A 20,581-nucleotide genomic window follows, 5' to 3' on the forward strand; every position below is an offset into this window, starting at 1 on the left:
TTATTATTATTATTATTATTATTATTATTATTATTATTATTATTATTATTATTATTATTATTATTATTATTATTATTATTATTATTATATTAATTTTTTTATTAAAAAATACAGGGTTAAAACACATCCCATCCCATATCTAAATAACAATTAAACTAAACAAACATAATACAATCAATATTTACATACTTTAACTCTAATCTAAAACAATAATATCTACTCAAAAACTATATGACATTTATTCATTCCATACTTTCTCTAAATATAATCTATCCATCTCCAACATTTAAGCTGTAAACTAGAATACATCTAAATACCATCTATAAAACATCTTGTAAAAAATTTTCTTTTAAATTTTACACTTGAGTTTTTCCTTCACTTTCTTCACTCTTGAGTCAATACTTTCAAAGAAGTCTTCTAATCTTTCATTGGATCAACAACACCATTCCGATCACCCAACATAGTCCAATAGAATTATTTTCTTATTATAATTATTATTATTACTACTACTACTACTACTACTACTATTATTATTATTATTATTATTATTATTATTATTATTATTATTATTATGCTCTTCGTGAATGATCAGATTTCTGGACATGAGGGGCAAAAGAAAATAGTCCCCATTTGTGACATGATAACAAGTTTGTGAAGAACAATCTGTCCCTCTGCTTGTCTACTATGGAAAGAGTGGGACCAAGAGGAAAAGAGGGAAGGGTGAAGAAGTAGGAAGAAGATCTAGCTTCAGACCTTTTTTATTTTGGCTCCATCCAACACCATCTTGATACATTTTTCTGAAGAAAATTAACCTTCTTAAGCCCCAGATGTATCATTCTATGGCAGCCTGAGAATCTCCAACCCTGTGGGTATTAGTATTTTCTTTTTTACTACTCTGATCAGTTTTCCAACACCTCAAAATCTGAAGGATGGTTTATTACGCTTCTGATGCCCTTTGCTCCAGCAGCTCCTTTTTGTATCCCAAGCAAGACTCACCCATCTCTGCAATTAATGTGTGCAAGTGGCATTGCTCCAAAACTTGGTGCAAGTCATCATCCGTGTGATGCTGCTGGGGATCTAGATTCTCACGGAGTGTCCCACTGAACAAAAAAGGGTCCTGGGGAATTATGGCCAATCTAGATCTAAAAAGAAGACAGCAGGAAATAATAACACGCACACAACTGATACATTAAAGAATGCTTTTGCTATCTCATTTAAATTGACTTCTCAAATGGATGCAAAAGAGCTTGAGGAACACTGGCATCACCATTCACACACTGAGGCAGACTTAAGTGGTTTAATCTGTCACAGCAAAGTTTACGCATGATTAAGCTTGAGAATCATGGTACCAACAGCTGAAGGACTAATAACCCCTAGAACCTTGAGCCACTATTGTTGAAAATGACTCACCTTAGCTCCTTCAAGCTTACAGAGCAGTGGTCAATACTGTCTAGCAGGATGTGTCCATCTCTCAGTTCCACCATGCGGAAAAGGGCCAGGAAGAGAGTGGATTTTCCAGAGCCCGTACGTCCCACTATCCCTATTTTTTCCCCAGGATAGATAGTGAAGGTAACACCATCCAGGGCATTGGGTAATTCTGGCCGATAGGCTAATATTACTTGTTGGAATTCAATTTGCCCTTTATCTGGCCAGTTTGGGGCAACCTTGAAGGAAGAAAAAACAATGTTAGAAATGAGCAGAGGAAGCTACCATGGTGCATTTTTTTCTGATCAATTACTTAATATGTAATTATATTATGCAGAAATACAGCAAATCAAATCATGGAATACCATGTAGTAATGAATTACTGCAAATGTTATTTTGAGCTCTTCCCACTCTAGATGTGATAATCTGATGGGAGATGACTGGGCTCCCCAGCCCTCTTGGCCCCAACTACTTTTCTACTGAACTTCTGCTCTTGTTGCAGTCTTCAAGATGATGGCATCGTCTTCCTTCCTAGCGTGAGCTTCATTCCTAGAATGGAACCCTACTTTTCTGGGCTGTTCAGCAATTTGCCAAGACTCATCCTTCATGCAAGATACTCGACAGAACCTAGGAAATCTGCATGAAGAGATTAATTGAAATCCTTCCCTCTTCAGTGTGGCTGTTTTTACCCTCCCTTCCCCCTCCTCTGACTCCAAATTATACTAATTAAAACAAAGTGACTTTGGAAGAATGGAAAAGATACTGGAGATTTGAGTTCACCTTCACCTTGTCTTTATGGTCCTTCAAGAATACCAACTTGCTTTTTCAAGGACACCATAAAAGCAAAGACAGACCAAAGCAATCACTACATTTGGATTATATGAAATCAAAAATTCTACACCTAGATAAAACAAATCACTCAAATGATTTTAGAGCTGCAAAACAAGAAGGCAGCCTTACCGGAAGCAGTTCCTCCTGAGATTCTATGGGAATTTCTGTTGCATATTCTTCAGTCCGTTCCACGCTCACCATCATGGTCTCTGTCTGAGTGAAGCTGGTGATGAGTCCTGACAGCAAGCTTGTAACAGATAGAGCATAGGAAAGAGCCAAACCCACAAGACCTGGAGGGGCAAAAAAAGGCAAAACAAAACAAAACAGAAAGCTACCATCTCAGATAAGGAAGCAGAGAACTAGTGGTGGTAAGAGACAGTAATTCATCTTCCAAGATGAGGCGAAGGGCAGAAAAATGCCAACATGTATAGAAAAGTTTTCCTTCGAACTGCTGAAGTGATTCTGACACTAGTATCACTTTTTTTATTTTTTAGAAATAGTGATCCAGAATCTGATCTTTCCTTTTGGATACATGCTCACTGCTTGAAAAAACATCCTGATTCATCTACCTTAAATACCTTTAAGTATCTTCAGAGAGGAGTATTTCCAGACAGGGTTCCTAATATTCTAAAATCAAAAGCGCTGATCATTATTCTGTTCTTAAGGTCATAAAAATGGGCCGGGTCATATGGTGACCCACTTGATGACTGTCATGACTTACAGCTTCATTACGGTTGTAAGATGTGATTTCCTTATTGGATCACTGAATCACTGAAAAGTACCCTGGGCTTAAGACAGTCGGTTTAACTTTATACAGATGATTAGAAAGAGAAGCCTGTCATGTTGAAAAAAAGGTTCCAGTAGTTCACTGCACTTCACCTGTTCTCACCTGTTCTTCATTTGGCTGCAATATTATTTTTCTCTTCCTTTAAATGAAAGACAAGGGAACAGAAAAGTCACCTGCCTGCCTACACATAAAATGCATGCTGATTGCATGAGCAAAAAATACTTTTCATTTCTTTTTCAGCCTTCTTGGTACTATTATTCTTTCTTCAGAGAAGGGAGAAAAATCCAGAATCCATATCTAATACCAATGAAAGGAACAATATTCTGAACTAAAGAAAGAAGTGGCATAAGACGATGGTGCATCCTGCAGAGTCCATAATTCCATAGCTCACCTGGATCACCCAGTTTCCTCTGGTGTTGGATGATGGCAATTCCCGCAATGGCAGTAACCACAGCAACGCCAATCATCTGCAGCCGAATATCTAGCCACTGCATTGCCGTGTTGCTGGCAAAACGGCAGCGCTGGTTCAGTTCCAAGCGTTCTTGATTCTCTGTCTCAAACCTAGACTGGGTTCAGCCCAAAGATTAACATTAGGAAGAATTTCTCATGTGGTTCTTACCAACTTTTAAAACAGCTCTCAGTGAGCTCTCAATTTACACTTCTACCAGCTGAAGAGAAAAGCTCACCTGCCAGTCACCCTGGTTGCCCGGATAGTGCTGAGGCCTGTCAAGGTCTCTGAAAAATGAGTATAAATAGGCGACAAGGTGAGACTGTAGAGACGCTTGAGTTCACGAGAGGTACGTCGATAATAAAGCTGGATGGAGTAGTAGATGGCCACCAAGGGCAGTAAGACTAGCCCAATCCAAGGCAACCCATAGGTTATCATCACCAGCATGCCCAGCAGTCCAAAGATGTTGGCCAGGAAGATGTTGAGAATGAAAGGAAGACTATCATCCACACAGTACAGATCTGAAGAGAAGCGATTAAGAATACGGCCTATTGGCGTGGTATCAAAGAAGGTCATGGTAGCCTGACAATAGAAAAGAAAAAACAGAAGGCTAAGGGATTTTGGAATATTAGAATGTATTAGAAGTATCCTAATGTACTACAATGCTATTCTTTCTAGTCTCTCTGCAATCCCATACAGGACATTCATGTTATTTTTTTTTTAAAAGAGCAACAACATCCCCATGAAATAGGACTATAAGGTCCCTTTTTATACTTGTATTTATTAAACAACATTTGCTGTGCAATGGTCAAATAAGTCTGTGGGATCATGTGAAAGACTGCGATTCAAAGGGGGGGGGATCATGTGATTAAACTCATCTAAAAACAAGATATCTAAGTTAAGGTCCACTTCTAAAAGTCTTGCTGCCTACTAAAATCAATTATTTCAATTATTTATTTCTTATATTGCACCAGGAGCTGCAGGGAGCTCTTGACAACATTCTGAGATAAGCAAACGTTTAGAAAATTCCCAAAAGGGCAAATACTTTTTCACAGAACTGTAGAGCTAATATATTGTATAATTATAATACAACGATCCTATTATTTAATGTTTTCCTACCATATGTAAAATAACAGGACAATTAATTTTCAAAAATCTACATGTTTGGAAAAAAAAAATATCCGTTTTTCTAAGTCTCAGTTTTTATCCTCCACCCTTCCTTCCTCCTTTTCCCAAACAGGGCTCCCGGGACATTACCTTCATCACCCGTCTAAGCAGTCGGTTGTGAATGACAGTTGCGGCGTGGATGGTGCCACAGGCGAAGAGAAAGGCCCGCAGGATGGTGAAGACTGAATTCACCCCAGCAATGCAGCCGTACACAGTCAGGTAAAAGTTCACGTTCAAAGTGCCATTTGAAGAGATGGAGCTCAAGACTGGGGAACTGAAGAGACAGGTAAAACCAGTTGGGAAAGTGGACTTCTCCTCCAGGTCAGCTTCCCTCCCTGTTTTGATCAAATGCAATAACTTTCCCAGGAAGGGTGCTTCCTCCCACCAACAGCACTAAGCACGTCCTACTTTTCAGTCACTGTGAGAAGGAAGAGTTGCTCCACCTGTGCCTTTCTATCAGTCTGGCATTTAGGTTCAGGCCTAGAAGTTTTTGGAAATTCTACGTTCACCTGAGTATATTCACTTCAGGGACTGAGGATGAGCTCACGTTTTGGCCAATCAAATTCTCTAATCTTTTCTACCTTTGAAGACTGTTTATAGGGGAACTTGCAACAAATCAAAGAATCCAATAGAAGCATGATTACTTGATTCCTATAGAGCAGTGTTTCTAAAGCTTGACAATTTTAAGGCATGTGGACTTCAACTCCCAGAATTCCACAGCCAGCATTGCTGGCTGTGGAATTCTGGGAGTTGAAGTCCACATGCCTTAAAATTGTCAAGGTTGAGGAACACTGCTATAGAGCAGGGCTTTTCAACCTTTTCACCCATTGTACCACTTTTAGGATATGGCAATATCCGAGTACCATAGTTGCCTAGCAAGGTGTCAAAAACTTGACCCCCCCCCAAAAAAGGAAAAAAGTGATAAAGTACAGGTAATCCTCGACTTACAACAGTTCGCTTAATGACTGTTCGAAGTTACAATGGCACTGAAAAAAGTGCCCCCCAAGCCACAGCTGAGCAAGACACCTGCCTGCCCGCCCGGCGGCGCTCTTCCTCCTGTCCGAGGTTTTCATTGTTGTGAGCATTTCTGTTGAGGATTGGCAGCGGAGGTGGGGTGGGGGGTGTTTGGTTTTTATTCCACCCATCTGCTGGGTGGTTGCAGCAGATTTTGGTCACTTCACATGACCCTGGGACACTGTGACATAAATATGAATCAGTTGCCAAGCATCTGAATGTAAATCACAAGACCCTGGAGATGCTGCAACATTCCAGCTGATCGGCGGTTCTTCTGGCTCAGCAGAAGTGCTAGGATCAGCGCTGAGCTGCAGCTGGAGCCTGGCACTGATCCTAGTGCTTCCACTGAGCCCTGACAGCCTTGAAGCGCCAATCAGCTGGAAAGCAGCACTGATCCTGGCGCTTCCGCTGAGCCCTGTCAGGCCTGCAGCTCCAGTCATCTCTCGCTCAGGCTTGTGCAATGCTGCCACTGGTTCAACTCATTCCCCTCCCCCGCTACCACTTTTCTAGGATGGTCACGTACCACCTGCCAGGTACCAATGTACCATAGGTGGTACCCGTACCACTGGTTGAAAAGCCCTGCTATAGAGTGATTGGTCATTCCGATCCCCTCCACTGAAAACATGCTGCTTCCCATCAGGTTTCAGCAAATTTTCTTGCCCCCTCCCCCGGCAGGTTAGTCTGTCTATATACAGCTCAGCAGCTGTTTAGTAATATTCAGCTTCTTAATCATAGCAAGAAATGCCTTCAGAAGGTATTTGCTAAAAAAAAATGCATGGGTCCTTCCATATTCTGTGTAATAGGGGCTCCTGTGACCGAGGTTTTCCCTGTTCCTACATCTTCTGCATTTCCCAATTCACTCCTACTTTCCAGAGGCAGTTTGAGAGGACAGAAAAGATGTGCCAAAAAAGAGAAAAAAATCTGATTCAATAGCATGTATGTTTGGGCAGTGAGCAGATCCAATAAAATGTAGCCAAGTTCTTTGATTGACGTACACGAGTCCCTCATGGGAGAAGAGCAGCAGTGTTGAAGAAGGAAGAGCTGCCAAGCTGTTGATGGAGTTATTTTCAGTATGAGGTAGGCTGGATATCCAGTTTGAGAGCCACCAATCGGAAATATTCCTAGAAGCTGCAGAAATGGGTAACTGTCAGTGAGTGAGACTTTATTTATTCAAACAAAAGTTAAGCCTATCCACATGACTTTGAGGTAGAGAACTTACCACAAAGCAACTCCTCCTGTCAATTTTAATATAATGAAAGCACTTTTAATGTGGCTTTACAAACTGAATAAGTGCTGAGTAGACCCTATTAGAAAATAATTACTGTTATTTTTAGCTGTATTATAAGACTCTGTAAGTGGCTTTGAGTTGTTTGATTAAATAGCATAGAAGCAACAGTAATAAATATATGGGCATGCCATAAATAAATTGCCTTATATGAAAATTAAATTTTAGTAAGAACCTTTTCCTAAATTACATGGAACTTTGTGGAAACCTGTGTCTTATTCAAACTTGCTCAGATAACAGGAAATCATTCATGGGTTCCCTGGAAAGTGGCTGGATAATCAAAATTTTCCTACACTGTAGATCAGAGGTCCTCAACCTTTTGGGCACCGGGGACCGGTTCTGTGGTGAAACGTTTTTCTGCGGACTGGAGGCGGCATGGTTTTGTGTGCTGCCTGCATCGTGCAGATGGGGCTTTTTTTGTTTGTGCGGACCGGTTGCTGGCATGCTGCGGCCCGGTACCGGTCCACGGACCAGGGATTGGGGACCCCTGCTATAGATTATAAAGCTCACTGTTAAATACAAAAACTGCCAGTAAATCACTAGCATTCTTCAGTTACCACAAAGGCTTAATATTTATTCTTGATCTTTAAAACAAGAAACTTCAAACTTGAGAATTACAAGTTTTTTGTCTATTTGATATGTGGCTTATCTATTTGTTATTTTTAATTTATAGTCTACTCAACTCCCAAACAACTAGGTGGCTTACAATTAAAGACCAATTTGATTTAATTTGTAAATTTAAAAAAAAATGGCAACTGACTAGAAAAGCAAAGTACAACCCCCCCCCAAAGCAAAACCAAGCAAAATACATGCTCTCTCTCTCTCTCCCAAAAAAAAGGGGGGGAGGGGGATTCCAAAATCATTGTCCTCAACATCTGGAAGAACAATGAGGTCTTCAACGATTCTCATAAATTGATGCAAAATGCCAACATTTTTATAAAGATGTCATTTTTTTTTTTGAACTAAAGATTCCGAATTGCTGAGAAATAGCCAGCAATCAAGAGCAGAGAGAAACCTGAACAGGGAAGGAGCAATGTTATAAGCTTACCCTGCATGAGCAGCAGTGAAAGGAGTATGGACAATGCTAGGCAGCTGCCAACAGCCAGCCAGTATGCCCTGTAGACCTTGAAAGCCACTGCCCCTTCTTTTTTCTCTTCCTCCCGCTTAGGAAAATGGTTTAGTTGAATTGACTCTTCTTCCTCATGCTCCACTTCCTCCGCTTCATTGCATTCAGTGACTACTTTGGAAACAGGAATAACAATAACAGGAAACAGGAATAAAAATAACAGGTCATTCTAGGTTCTCGATTGGAAGCACCCATTCCCAAAACCTGAGGACTTCTTATGACTTCTGTAGAGCTTTAATCCTATTTTATTACTCAGAGGCAAACCACCATCTGCCCTTTAATGTAGACAGCAAGTAAGATGTCCAGATGGATAGATCTTGATACAAATGCCTGAATTCTATTCCTTTGCCAGTCATTTTTTTCTTGAAATATATAGCCTGTCTTTCTCTAAGGACAATCATAACTGGTTATTCCTAAACTCATAACCAAAATTATTGCAGATAATGGTCAATTCAATATCTATTATTATTACACAGGATCCAGATGTCTTTGGTGTTCTGTTGTGCTACTAGTGCAGACATACTGTATTTCCCTAGTTTATAACCCATATTACTTTCTTCCTGAGACTTTATTCAAATGCACACCAATTCAGTAATAAGCACTAATGGAACATGGCTTTTGCAGAACCATTAGTATCTACCAGCATTACTAATTGTATTTTTCCCTCTGCAAAACCTGAAGCATTTTTGTAATATATTTTCATCTAATTTACAAAGTAACAAAACATGTAGGGTACAGAATTCTGTTTTCATCAATGATATGAACATTCAGTTTCATCAATGTGAAACTGAATGTTTCTGAAAGTTTTTAGTTCCTGGGAGGCCATGCATACTTACTTCCTATCCATCACATATTTCTCCTAAATTTGTATTAAGCAGAGGATATGGCTGAAGTAGAGGGCACTCTCATTCCCCACATGATTTCAAGAGGACAAAATATCTGAAACTCTGTTTCCTCTCCAAAGAAATGTTCAAGTATCTTATACGCACGTAGATATTTATTTTTCTTATTTGGGAAATCCCCAAGACTTATTAGCTCAGCTTTCTCCATCTGTGCTAGGAAGATTCTCAAGGTGGCTACACTGGTTTGCAATTCTGGCAGTAGTACTGCAATCTCAACACATTTGAAGGGCACCAGGTCAGAGGAAGGGTGGGCTAATGTTTCCTGTCTCCACTATTATGTTTGAAAGAAGACAAATAAGAAACCCTGTATGCTTACCTATCTTGTGGACCTAATTGTGTTCCATTTTTTAAAAAAATTCTAACCTAGCTTTATTCTCTATTCCTTCCTTATATTGTTTTGACCAACTGATTTCAACAAACCCATTTGTGTACGATAATGAAAACGCCTACCGGTAGTACTTACTTGTGTCCTTCCTTCTCATTGCTCCAAGATTAGGGACAGCTTCTACCAATGGCAGAATGTTTGTTGGAGTTCCTAGAAAAATAGGAAGATTTTGCTACTTTGCACATGTTCTGCACAGAATGAAATATTGCAATGCTTGATCCTCTGCTTGAAGTTCTAGAGTAGACTCTCGTTTGGAATTTGATTTTCTTCTCTGCAAACAGAAGGTCTCCTTCTGTTGAAAAAAGAATCTGGTTTGGCAGATGTTTATTGATGGAAAGGAAATACGAACATTTTCAGCAGCCTTACCCAGTACCAATAGTAATAGGCATCTTGGGTGCAATGCCTGAACAGCTGGAGCACCACTTGAGTGCCTTCAGCACTGACAAAATCATTATCGATCAATTGCAACAGGCAACTTTGCTTGGAATAGATTACATTCTGTGACAATGCCTCTTAACACCATCAAACAACATCTGCCTATCCCAGGTCCTTGGGAATGACTTGATAGGTGGATAAAAATGCTAAATCTAGTTTAAACATTTGGATGACTGTGCAACCAACAATAATAGTACATTCAAAAAAAAAACAAGGCTTGATTTTGGCTGCTCAGGAGCAAGTTATTCTTCATGCTTCAGAAGCTCTGCTTTATACTAATTCATCTTTATTTGTGAATAATTTTTTAAAAGCTCAGCTGCTTTATTAGCACTTTTTTTTACATGCATACATGATTATTTTGTTACATCAGTACCTTTATTAATATTATTTTTAAAAACTTTATAGTCCTCCACTTTTGCTTCTTTCTTAATAGCATTTCATTATCCTGCATCTATTGAAAAACAAAACTCATTGGATTATGATCTGTTTTAATTTTTATAAAATAATGATTTTTTTTTATCTTTTAAGGAACATTTGCTCATTAAGCATTTAAATCCATAATCAGGCCAAAAATTTAGAAAAGTCATTACCTGTAGCACCTAATTCAGTAAAATACAGTTATAACCTGTAGTTTTATTGCAATTTTATTGTGATTTGGTACATTTGTATATATATATTTATGGCTTTATTTTGATGTTGTTTGTTGCCCAGAGTCGTCTTGCAGCGACATGCGTGGCAAACAAATTTAATAAATAAAAATAAATAAACATCCATCTCAGTTTCCTGTTGCACCTATTACGTTTTTTATGCATTTCTTAATTTTATTGGCTCCCCAGCACTATTTTTGTCCCTTTCTCTACTATACCGGGTATGTTTGCTATGAATATGAAAGCAAATTCACTATTATTTAGAGCAATTAATTCAACAGTCTCTCTTAATCCAATATTTTTTACTAAATATCTGCGCACAATTTTGTTAATTGTACTTATTGATGATGAGCTTTTTGCTGGAATTTACAATGCAGCAAAATTTGAAAAGTCCTCCAAGCAATTTAAGAGCCATTGCAATTGAGAAAGAACCATTGATCTTTCTCGATAAGCTGGTAAAAAGCTCCCAGCTTGAATCAGGAGTCTGGTTCACGTTCTGAATTCTTTTCCTGAGGTGAGTATTTCAAGCCCTAGACAAAGAGGACAGTAGAGGGCATCAGGCTTTACCTGCCCTGAGGATTCTGCCATTATCCATCAGTACTATCAGGTCAGCATTTCCCAAAACCTCAATTCTGTGGGTGCAAAGAATCCGAGTCTTGTGTCCGAGAATTCCTAGGATACACTTCTGCATAAGGTGATTAGCTACATCTGCATCAACAGCTGCTAGTGGATCATCCAGAAGGTATAATTCTTTCTCCTGCAGAAAACAGTGATAATGTCTGAGCCCTTTCCCACCCAGAATTGTATAAAATCTCTACCTGTCCAATTTGATCCAACAGGCTGAGCGTAATGCAGATCCTGTCAGCCAAATGGTGTTGACCATTGGGAACTGGAAGACAGCCTTTCTCTATTGTAGCCCCTTCTTTGTGGAATACTCTTCCTAGCAGATTAGAATTGCCTCAACCCTATTGGCCTTTTGTAAGGCTTTAAAAACTTGGCAGGGTAGGAGGCCTGGGGCTCTGAATGTGTTAAGAGCCACCTTTCTTGGCTTTACTATTGGTTAACTATTTCGGCTACTGTATGTATTAATTATAACAATAAAACCATCCAAATAATAGTTTCTCTTAAGTGTTCTATAGTTTGATAATTGTAAGCTGCCCAGAGTGACTTCACTGAGATGGCTATAGAAACTGAATAGATAGATAGATAGATAGATAGATAGATAGATAGATAGATAGATAGATAGATAGATAGATAGATAGATAGATAGATAGATAGATAGATAGATAGATAGATAGATAGATGGATGGATGGACGGACGGACGGACGGACGGACGGACGGACAGATTGCCTAGGACAATAACATTCATCCAGTCCTTTATATACCTGGTAAATGGCTCTAGCAAGTGCAATACGAGCTTTCTGTCCCCCACTGAGGGTGACTCCATTCTCACCCACTTCTGTCTGATCACCTGCTGGCAAAATCTAGAAGTTAAATAGATAAATTATAATTAACATTAACAGCTGCTAAATAGATGCATTGAAATAAAGACAATTATTCAAAACTCCTGGTTCCTTAATTCATAACTCCATCATATGAATATGCAACACATAGGCCAAAGGTCACATATGTCATGTGTTCCTCTTCTGCTATCCTCAACTCTTAACAGAACATGAATGAAAATCCAGCAGCAAATTGCCACAGGCTAATGCTACAATCTCTTGCCATTATGGGGTGGCGGGGGGGGGGGACACAGGAAATGAATCAAACCTTGGAGATACTTAACGTAGCAACTCCTGCCCTTTGGAACAATCTTTTCCCTGCTATATGGTTGCTCCTGAGCACTGTTCCCTCTAATTTCTGACATGCCACATATGGGAAAAATTTATTTTGTGCAACTCTTACCAAACCAACTACAAATTTGTCCACCATAGTATGAGTATATAAGCAAATTGAAAATACCTGTACTGTAATAGTGACATACTAAAACGCTTACATATTTTTTTGGGGGGGGGATGGAGGAGCTCCTTCGTGTGTAGGAGACTCGGGCTCAAAGCAAGTTTTGGTGGCACTAAGTAACTCTTGCTTAATTAATTTCCTTGAAGAACCTACAGGACTTGTTTACATTATAGAATACTCACATTCAAGTCATCAGAGAGAGCACAGGCATTTATTACTTCCTGATAAAATTGAGCATCGTATTCCTTCCCAAAGAGGATGTTTTCACGGATGCTGGTGAACTGGATCCAGGGCTCTTGAGCAGCCAAGCCAAATCCTTTCTCCAAATCCCAAACATAGACCTGTTCACCTTGACTACAAGCATATCAGCAATGAGGAAAGGGCACATAAACGAGCTATCAAAATGATTATGGACAATGGGGCTGGTTAATCTTTACATTCAGCAATATATGCATAAGTCAATTGCCTGGATCAAAAAACCTTCGTTCAATTATGGAAATACTGGGTACCATCATGCCAAGTCACGTGATTTTGATGAAGAAGCTTTAATCTACCAGAGTGCTATTGTGATTATGCAGACCAAGTACAAACTTGATCAGTTGCTGATGAAAGACCACTAGGAAAGAGAGCAACAGTTCAGTAGAGCAATTAAGATGCTGAGCGTAGAAAGCCGTAGAGTAGACTATAAGTTCTAAGCGTTCCTTAGTCATGTACATCAGCTGGATTTCTTTGGGCAGTCACTTTCAGCCCAACCCACCTCACAAATTGTTGTGGGGAAAAATAGGCAGGTTTACTAGGCATATCCACCACCTTGAGTTATGCATATACATACATAATACATAGGGATAAAAAGGTAATATTCAGAGAGAGAAAGAGAGAGGAAGAAAGAAAGGAAAGAGAAAGAAAGAAAAAGGAAGGAAGAAAGAAAAAGAAAGAAAGAAAAAGAAAAAGAAAGATATTGTAATCGGTACAACTAGAAGCAATTCCAACCTATTCCTGCATTCACAGAACAGCAGAGTTGTGCATCACAATCATTTAACAAGCTGACTTTAAGGCAGTGGCATCTTTTGAAGTGTAATGTCAATAGCCACATCCTTTTTTGGGCCTTTTCATAATTGTGAAAACAGATGCTGATGCTTTAAGGAGTCTGCCCATTAAAATAATTCTTAAAACAGCAGCATCTTTTTTTCAGACTCACAGTTTTAAAATTGACTGCTATTATGTCTGCAAAAAGAAGTGGCTGCTTTAATGAATTGTAGAGAGATGCTGTGGTTTTGAATTCCAAACTGGAGACATCTGCAGAATAAGATTTTGTAAAAACGAATAAAGATTGGGGTGGTGCAATACAAATTCCATCTCTTTCTTGGTATGTGCATGAGACCTCACAATGCCTATCTAAAAGGGGTGGGGCCTGTGTTGGGATGGCAGGTTACATTTTACCATTCCTCTCCCCCCCTCCCTCCAAAACACTTCTTCTGAATGATTTTGGAAGTGTACAACAGCCAGATTAGGTGCTCAAATTAGAAAAGTTAAGAAATTTGAGAAACATTTATGGAAACAAAAATTCTGAATTTATTACAGGTAGTCCTCAACTTATTACCACAACTGAGCCCAAAATTTCTGGTGCCAAGTAAGATAGTTGTTAAGTGAGTTTTGCCTCATTTTATGGGGTCTTTCTTGCCACAGCTGTTAAGTGAATCACTGCAGTTGTTAAGTTAGTGACATGGTTGTCAGGTGAAGCTGACTTCCCCATTGACTGCTTGTCAGAAGGTTGCAAAAGTGACCCTGGGACAATGCAACTGTCATAAATATGAGTCAGTTGCCAATTTTGATCAGGTGACCAATGGGGACACTGCAAGGGTGGTGTGAAAAGCGGTCATCATAAGTCATTTTTTTCAGTGCCGTTGTAATTTCAAATGGTCACTAAATGAACTGTTGTAAGTTGAGGACCACCTATATTGAATCATAACAAGTGAAATAATGCAAGGAGTTCAAAGATACAAGAAGCAGAGTATGATTGACTATTTACCTGCTAAGTTCTCCAGTGATTGCTGCAAGCAGTGTGCTCTTCCCACATCCAACCTTCCCAATGACCCCTATTAATGCACCCTAGAAAGAAAGAAACATCAAGACTTTCACAGATTACCCTCTAGTCTTGCTCTGTTATATTGCAAACTTTTATTCATTCATTCATTTTCATTCATTCATTCATTTATAGCATGTCCTTTCTCTTTCCATAAAAGGAAGTAGCAAGGCACCTCTCTTGAGTGGCCTAGACTAGTGGTTCTCAATCTTTTCTTCACCATGGACCCCCTATAAATACCTTTTGTGGCCATAGGCCAGTGATGGCGAGTGCCATCACTGACCGAGTGCCCAAACTACAACCCAAATCCCACTTATTTGTCGCCAGGTGCCAGGTGGGCGTGGCCCACTGGATGGGTGTGGCTGTGGTCATGGCAGACTGGGTAGGTGTGGCCAAGGTGGGTGTAGTCACCTCGATGTTGCTCATGGGGAGGGATACCTGTGGGGGCCAGGCAGGGTTGGGGGAGATCCAGGGGATCTCTGGCAGGTGGGCAGTGGGCAGGAGGCTCATCCTGAGGGGTGAGGCAAGGCAAGGCAGGGCGGGGTTGCCATTGTCGCAGAGGCCAGCGAGCGCACGGGGACCGACAGTGTCCATCAACAGCCACAGCCTGCCGGCCCATCGACCAGCGCACTCTGGGGCTCCACAGCCCGCCCCCAGCAGTTCAGAGAAGCCGCCTCTGAGCTGGACAACCGGCCGACAGCTGAGGAGGCGATGCAGTGGGTCGTGCCCGGGAAAAGGAGAGCATGTGAGGCCAGGAGGGATGGGACGGGGGGGAGGGAAACCAGCCATGCTGGGATGCATCCGGCCATGTGGGACCTCGGCGAGTTAGCAGGCGGCTGGTTGAAGAGGGACAGTTGCCATCTCCAGGGCACGGTGCGCGTGCCCACAGAGAGGGCTCTGAGTGCCACTTCTGGCACGCGTGCCATAGGTTCGCCACTACTGCCATAGGCCTTGGACCCCCAAGACTTAAGACTTAAATCATAACATTTTTCAAGCCTTTGCAGACCCCCTGTGATGACATTGTGGACCCCCAGGTGTCCGCGGACCACAGGTTGAGAACTACTGGCCTAGACTGCTGTTTGCCTTTATAATTCCCCCTAATTACTGACTTTTGTCACCAACAGATCCTGTATGAAAAGTTGGCCTCCTCTTGGTACATGGGATGCAGAGTTTTCTTTACTTTCTGGGGACCATGAAAAGGTAGAATTGTGCATTTCCAAGGCAGAAGATGGATTTGAAGGACAAGCTGAAACAGAAAAGTACAGCTGTTATAAAATCTCCAGTTAATAGTACAACTACAGATATACTAACCGGGTTCACAACTTATATTCAGTTACACTTTGTTTAATCATAGTTTATGAAAACCTATTGACTCATTTTCATAACAATATGTTTGCATAATAACATATGCTATGATTTACAAATCACAACAGTTGGGTTGATGGAACATGATAAGTTCAAATCAGACCACTAGTTTGAATCATCAACTCAGAAAGAAAGCTACGTACTGTAGATTGATTAAAAAAAACCTACCTTAAATGTCTTCCTTCACCTAATAATTGATTTCACACAGATACACATACCTTATCCAAGATTTTTTTTTTCAGAGCTACCCATGGAAGCTCCCTGCCTTGAATAAGGAACATGTATGTTCAATCATACAATGCAAATTAGGTTCAGTTACACAGATTTTATTTTGCTTGCCCTGATTAATAGATTTTTATATAAGAGATGAATTTTCAGAAAATTTGGGCGCTGGTTTTTAAAAACACGGGTTAAAAGAAAAGAGAAAAAGGGGGAACTCAGGATTTTTGGAGCAGTGGAAGTAGGAAGAGTAGGCATGAACGATTATAGAAAACTGCATTGGCTCCCAAGTTGCTAATCACACTAGTATCATTTTTTTTCAGCAAACAGAACCTCAAGCATCTATTCTCTCTTTTCACTTCACATAAACCACAATAATTTCTATTGTTATTCTGCTGTCTCATCCCACCATTTCTCTATGTTTCTCTATTGCTGTACCTCTGCTATAGTAAGCATGCAGATCTTGGTCTGTGAGCTCTAGGAAGTGCTGGATTCGATCTAGGGATACTTTGGCTTCCAAGATCCCATTCAGCACCCAAGGAAAATTATTGAGGGGAAGAATGAGCATCCCGACAAGGGCCAAAGCTGTAAAAACCTACAGTGGAGAGAAAAGATTAAATGAGAGTTAATCCTAGCATTTGACCGAATTAATACAATGCCACCTTGACACAGCAGAAAATGAAGCAGAGGAAGCAAATGCAGATATTTGTCTGGAACCTGAAGGAATTCTTGTTCTTGGGTGGCAAGAACATGGAAGTTAAATGAAGAAGAAAATATTATAATGTAGCCAAATGGAACTACAACAACAATTGTAACTCACCAGCTACACTATAAAAAGCACTAAATCTGGGCCTTTGGAAGTTGTGACTTGTTTACATGTATATATTAAGTGGCTCAAGAGGTCTGAACTACACTTCATAACATTTAGAGCTAGAAACGTATCCTCAGATTGGAAGGGAGACTCGAGATTTACAGAATTAGAACATAAGAGCAGAACAGATAGAATTCAGTCTTGCATGTCAAATTCCATACATTGGCAGTGTCTCCGGGAGATGACCAATTTGTATCACTATTGCCTGGCCTCCACCAATCGTACCGTTTTAGGAAAGTTTATTAAGAGTGAGGTAAACTACAACAACTCTAGATTATATGGATCCACTTCAATCAGTATTCAGATAGGGGCATGGGACAGAAACTGGATAGTTTTGGTGACTTTCAATACCATCAATTGTGGTATCTTGCAAAAGCTAACAGTACAAGGGACTGTTTTGCAGTTTTTCTGGTCTGTCCTGAGGTAGTACCAGGGTTGGAGAGAGATTGAACAGGTAAACTATTCACTTGTGGGGTGCTGCAGAGTTCATTTTTCTCTCCTCTGTTTTTAATATATGTACAAAGCTATTGGGAGAGGTTGTTAACAGTTTGGAATAGTGATACATTTCCACCTCACCAAACTCACAATGTAAGGGACAAGATCAAAAGAAACAAACTGAGATTAAGACGTTGCCTGTGTAGAAACTACCTAGTCTACTGTCTGCTCCGGTAATAACTCATTCATCCTGAAAGAATAGGCATGATTTGGAGGCCCTACTAGACTAATGACTCTTGTTAACTGAAAGGAGGAGGGGGAGAATAAGGCCTTGACAACAGTCACCTGGGCTCTTACTATCTCTAGAACTGACTTTTGCAATGTGGTTTACATGGGGCTGCCTTTGTAAGATATCCAGAAATTAAATTTGGAACAGAATGCAACAGCTCATCTGCTGGCAGAAGACAGACCCCGAAGCCTTATAACATTGGTTTTGCACTGTCTAGTAAGCTGTAACAACCACCTGCCTCCAGAAGTTGTGAATGCTCCAACACTGGAAGTTTTTAAGAACAGACTGGACAGCCGTTTGTCTGAAATGGTATAGAGTTTCCTGCCTGAGCAGGGGATTGGACTAGAAGACCTCAAAGGTCCCTTCCGTTATTGTTATTAATACAATTCAAAATGCTGAATTTAGTATACCTGGCTTGGCAGATAAGCTCCTTCAGATAGACCTCACCCATCTGGTATGTTTGTGGCAAAGTTGGTGGTTGAGAGTCCCTCTACTCAACTGAAAGTAGTGGGACCAGGAGCTTTATGTTTCCCAGCTTATACTCCATCCTTACAGCATAGCTGAATCCTAGAGCCAGATGGTGACCTCCCTTGATGATATTCCGGAAGACCATAAAACTCAGTTTTATCACAAAGCTTTTAATTAGTGTTGGATATTTATGATTTTTTAAACTGGGTATGGTTGGGTCATACAAACACCAAAATATTTGGGTATATGTATTTTGGATTAATGGTTTTATATTTAGTTTTGTATATCTGATACGGCAGTACCTAGAGTCACAAGTTGATGAATAAGATAATAAACCACTGGCAGTCCTTGTGTTGTTAGTAATCTATAAACACTACAGTCAAGCACACAAATAAGGTATTCTATTGGTGTTAGCTTCCTTAAATAGTGTTTGTGTGTTCTTCTGTTGTATGCAAAGGTAAGATTTTAGACAAACTAATCACCAAACAGAGAAATGAACAAGAATAACAAAGAGAGGGATTGGCTCAGAACAACAAGACACTTACCTTGGTGGCAGACAGCTGGTGTCCTAATAAAACATAGGTAATGAAAATGACAATGGAGACAACCACAGGCAATGCTGCCCAGAGGTAGACACACACAGCATCGAGGTATTTAATTGCTCGCAGGCTTTTCAGTTCCTTGGCTCGGCATGCCTTCACTCTAGCATCAAAATATGGTTCCCAGGCATAGAACTTGATCACTCGCATGCCACACAAGAGCTCTGTCATGAGCTGAAAAAAATAAAAAGAAAGCTGGTTAGTCAAAGCTGGTATGTTTATTTAGTGACATGATGTACTCAGAATCTTCTACTACAAGTAGTCCTCAACTTATGACTGTAATTGAGCCTGACAATTATCTTTGTTAAGTCGTTAAGTCATGATGGTTGGAAAGGTCATTATGTGACTGATCTGATTTTACAACTCTTTTGTGGTAATCGTTAAGCAAAAGTGGCAGTCGTTAAACAAACCTATTATTTGCTATGGGGTAGTTTCTGCTGGAAACTGAGTAGATGCTGGTTTTCAACAAAAATATCATAAGTCATGTGACTGTGGGATGCCACAAACATCTGTAAATGCTGGCTGGTTGCCTGGTTGCCGAGCACCTAAAATGTGGTCATATGTCTGCAAGCCCATTGTAACTTTGAAACCATGTCATAAGTAGCTTTGGGGAGGGGGTTTCTCATGACTTTGAAGAGTGATCAATCGTAAGTTGACCACACCATCTGTATAGTGCAGCTTTCAGCTGATCGGATCAGGCACAAGGGAACACAAACCATGTTTCCTTTCTGGTGCTAGTAGAACAAAAAATAATAATAATGAGCTTATCTATCTGAGAAGCTTTAAGATGGAGGGATTAGTAACCAAAATAACCAAAAGATTTTGTGCAGCTGTTCTTTATTTCTGCAAAGAAATATAATGGAATAAATATTTCAAAAGGGTGGGAGGTTGCAAACAGAACAATGTCCTTCCATTAATAGGTCAGAGCCATTCCACAGGAAGAATCTAATTAGGAAATAGCCTAAGATATTATAACCAGAATCCCCAATCCTTTCAATGTACATATGAAAGCCCTTGGGCTGGACTGACCCTTTGGGATGACTATTTTGTAGAGCACACACTTTGCATACAAAAGATATTAACTTCTGTAATTAAAAGAAATTAAAAGACGCTTGCTCCTGGGGAGGAAAACTAGGGCAAATCTAGACAGCATACTAAAAAGCAGAGACATCACCCTGCCAACAAGGCCGTGGTTTTCCCAGTTGCAATGTATGGCTGTGAAGGTTGGACCATAAGAAAGGCTGAGCGCCAAAGAATTGAAGCCTTTGAACTATGGTGCTGGAGAAGACTCCTGTGAGTCCCCTGGACTGCAAGGCGATCAAACCGGTCAGTCCTAGAGGAGATCAACCCTGACTGCTCTTTAGAAGGCCAGATCCTGAATTTGAAACTCAAGTACTTTGGCCACCTAATGAGAAGGAAGGACTCACTGGAGAAGAGCCTAATGCTGGGAAAGATTGAGGGCAATAAAAGAAGGGGACGACAGAATGAGGTGGCTGGATGGAGTCACTGAAGCAGTAGGCGTGAGCTTAAATGGACTCCAGAAGATGTTAAGAGGACAGGAAGGCCTGGAGGAACGTCCATGGGGTTGCGATGGGTCAGACACGACTTTGTAATTAACAATAACAAATTATCTCCAGAACCATGATCTACTAGAGATGCAGTAGCTCTGGATTTCTTGAGTGAAGTAGAGGTGTTCATTGATGTGAAGTTGGCATTTCCCAATTCTATGAGTAAATCTATTTTATGTGTTGAACCTGGAAGGCCAGTAGAAACATGCATATTGCAAGCTTTTTCTGTAGAGTCCACATTTTCTTTATGTAGGAGCTCAGTGTTAACTGGA

At 40.3% G+C, this 20,581-nt stretch overlaps 1 protein-coding gene across 1 annotated transcript in view; it reads right to left on the reverse strand.

Annotated features, from left to right (window-relative positions):
• The window catches only part of ABCC10 (ATP binding cassette subfamily C member 10), a 28,448-nt gene that overhangs the window by 4,486 nt on the left and 3,381 nt on the right, over nucleotides 1-20,581 (reverse strand). The window contains exons 3-18 of the mRNA XM_015818487.1: nucleotides 18,688-18,915; nucleotides 16,518-16,674; nucleotides 15,605-15,741; nucleotides 14,442-14,521; nucleotides 12,595-12,766; nucleotides 11,839-11,937; nucleotides 11,020-11,209; nucleotides 9,449-9,520; nucleotides 8,006-8,197; nucleotides 6,668-6,800; nucleotides 4,749-4,932; nucleotides 3,730-4,073; nucleotides 3,435-3,604; nucleotides 2,386-2,546; nucleotides 1,411-1,664; nucleotides 997-1,142 (exon numbers count right to left, since the gene is read on the reverse strand). Coding sequence (XP_015673973.1) covers nucleotides 997-1,142; nucleotides 1,411-1,664; nucleotides 2,386-2,546; nucleotides 3,435-3,604; nucleotides 3,730-4,073; nucleotides 4,749-4,932; nucleotides 6,668-6,800; nucleotides 8,006-8,197; nucleotides 9,449-9,520; nucleotides 11,020-11,209; nucleotides 11,839-11,937; nucleotides 12,595-12,766; nucleotides 14,442-14,521; nucleotides 15,605-15,741; nucleotides 16,518-16,674; nucleotides 18,688-18,915 — 2,719 coding nt within the window. The remainder of the gene's footprint in view (nucleotides 1-996; nucleotides 1,143-1,410; nucleotides 1,665-2,385; nucleotides 2,547-3,434; nucleotides 3,605-3,729; nucleotides 4,074-4,748; nucleotides 4,933-6,667; nucleotides 6,801-8,005; nucleotides 8,198-9,448; nucleotides 9,521-11,019; nucleotides 11,210-11,838; nucleotides 11,938-12,594; nucleotides 12,767-14,441; nucleotides 14,522-15,604; nucleotides 15,742-16,517; nucleotides 16,675-18,687; nucleotides 18,916-20,581) is intronic.

The sequence above is a fragment of the Protobothrops mucrosquamatus genome, unplaced genomic scaffold (assembly GCF_001527695.2).
Source record: "Protobothrops mucrosquamatus isolate PMUCROS unplaced genomic scaffold, P.Mucros_1.0 scaffold750, whole genome shotgun sequence".
In the NCBI taxonomy this organism is placed as follows: Eukaryota; Metazoa; Chordata; class Lepidosauria; order Squamata; family Viperidae; genus Protobothrops; species Protobothrops mucrosquamatus.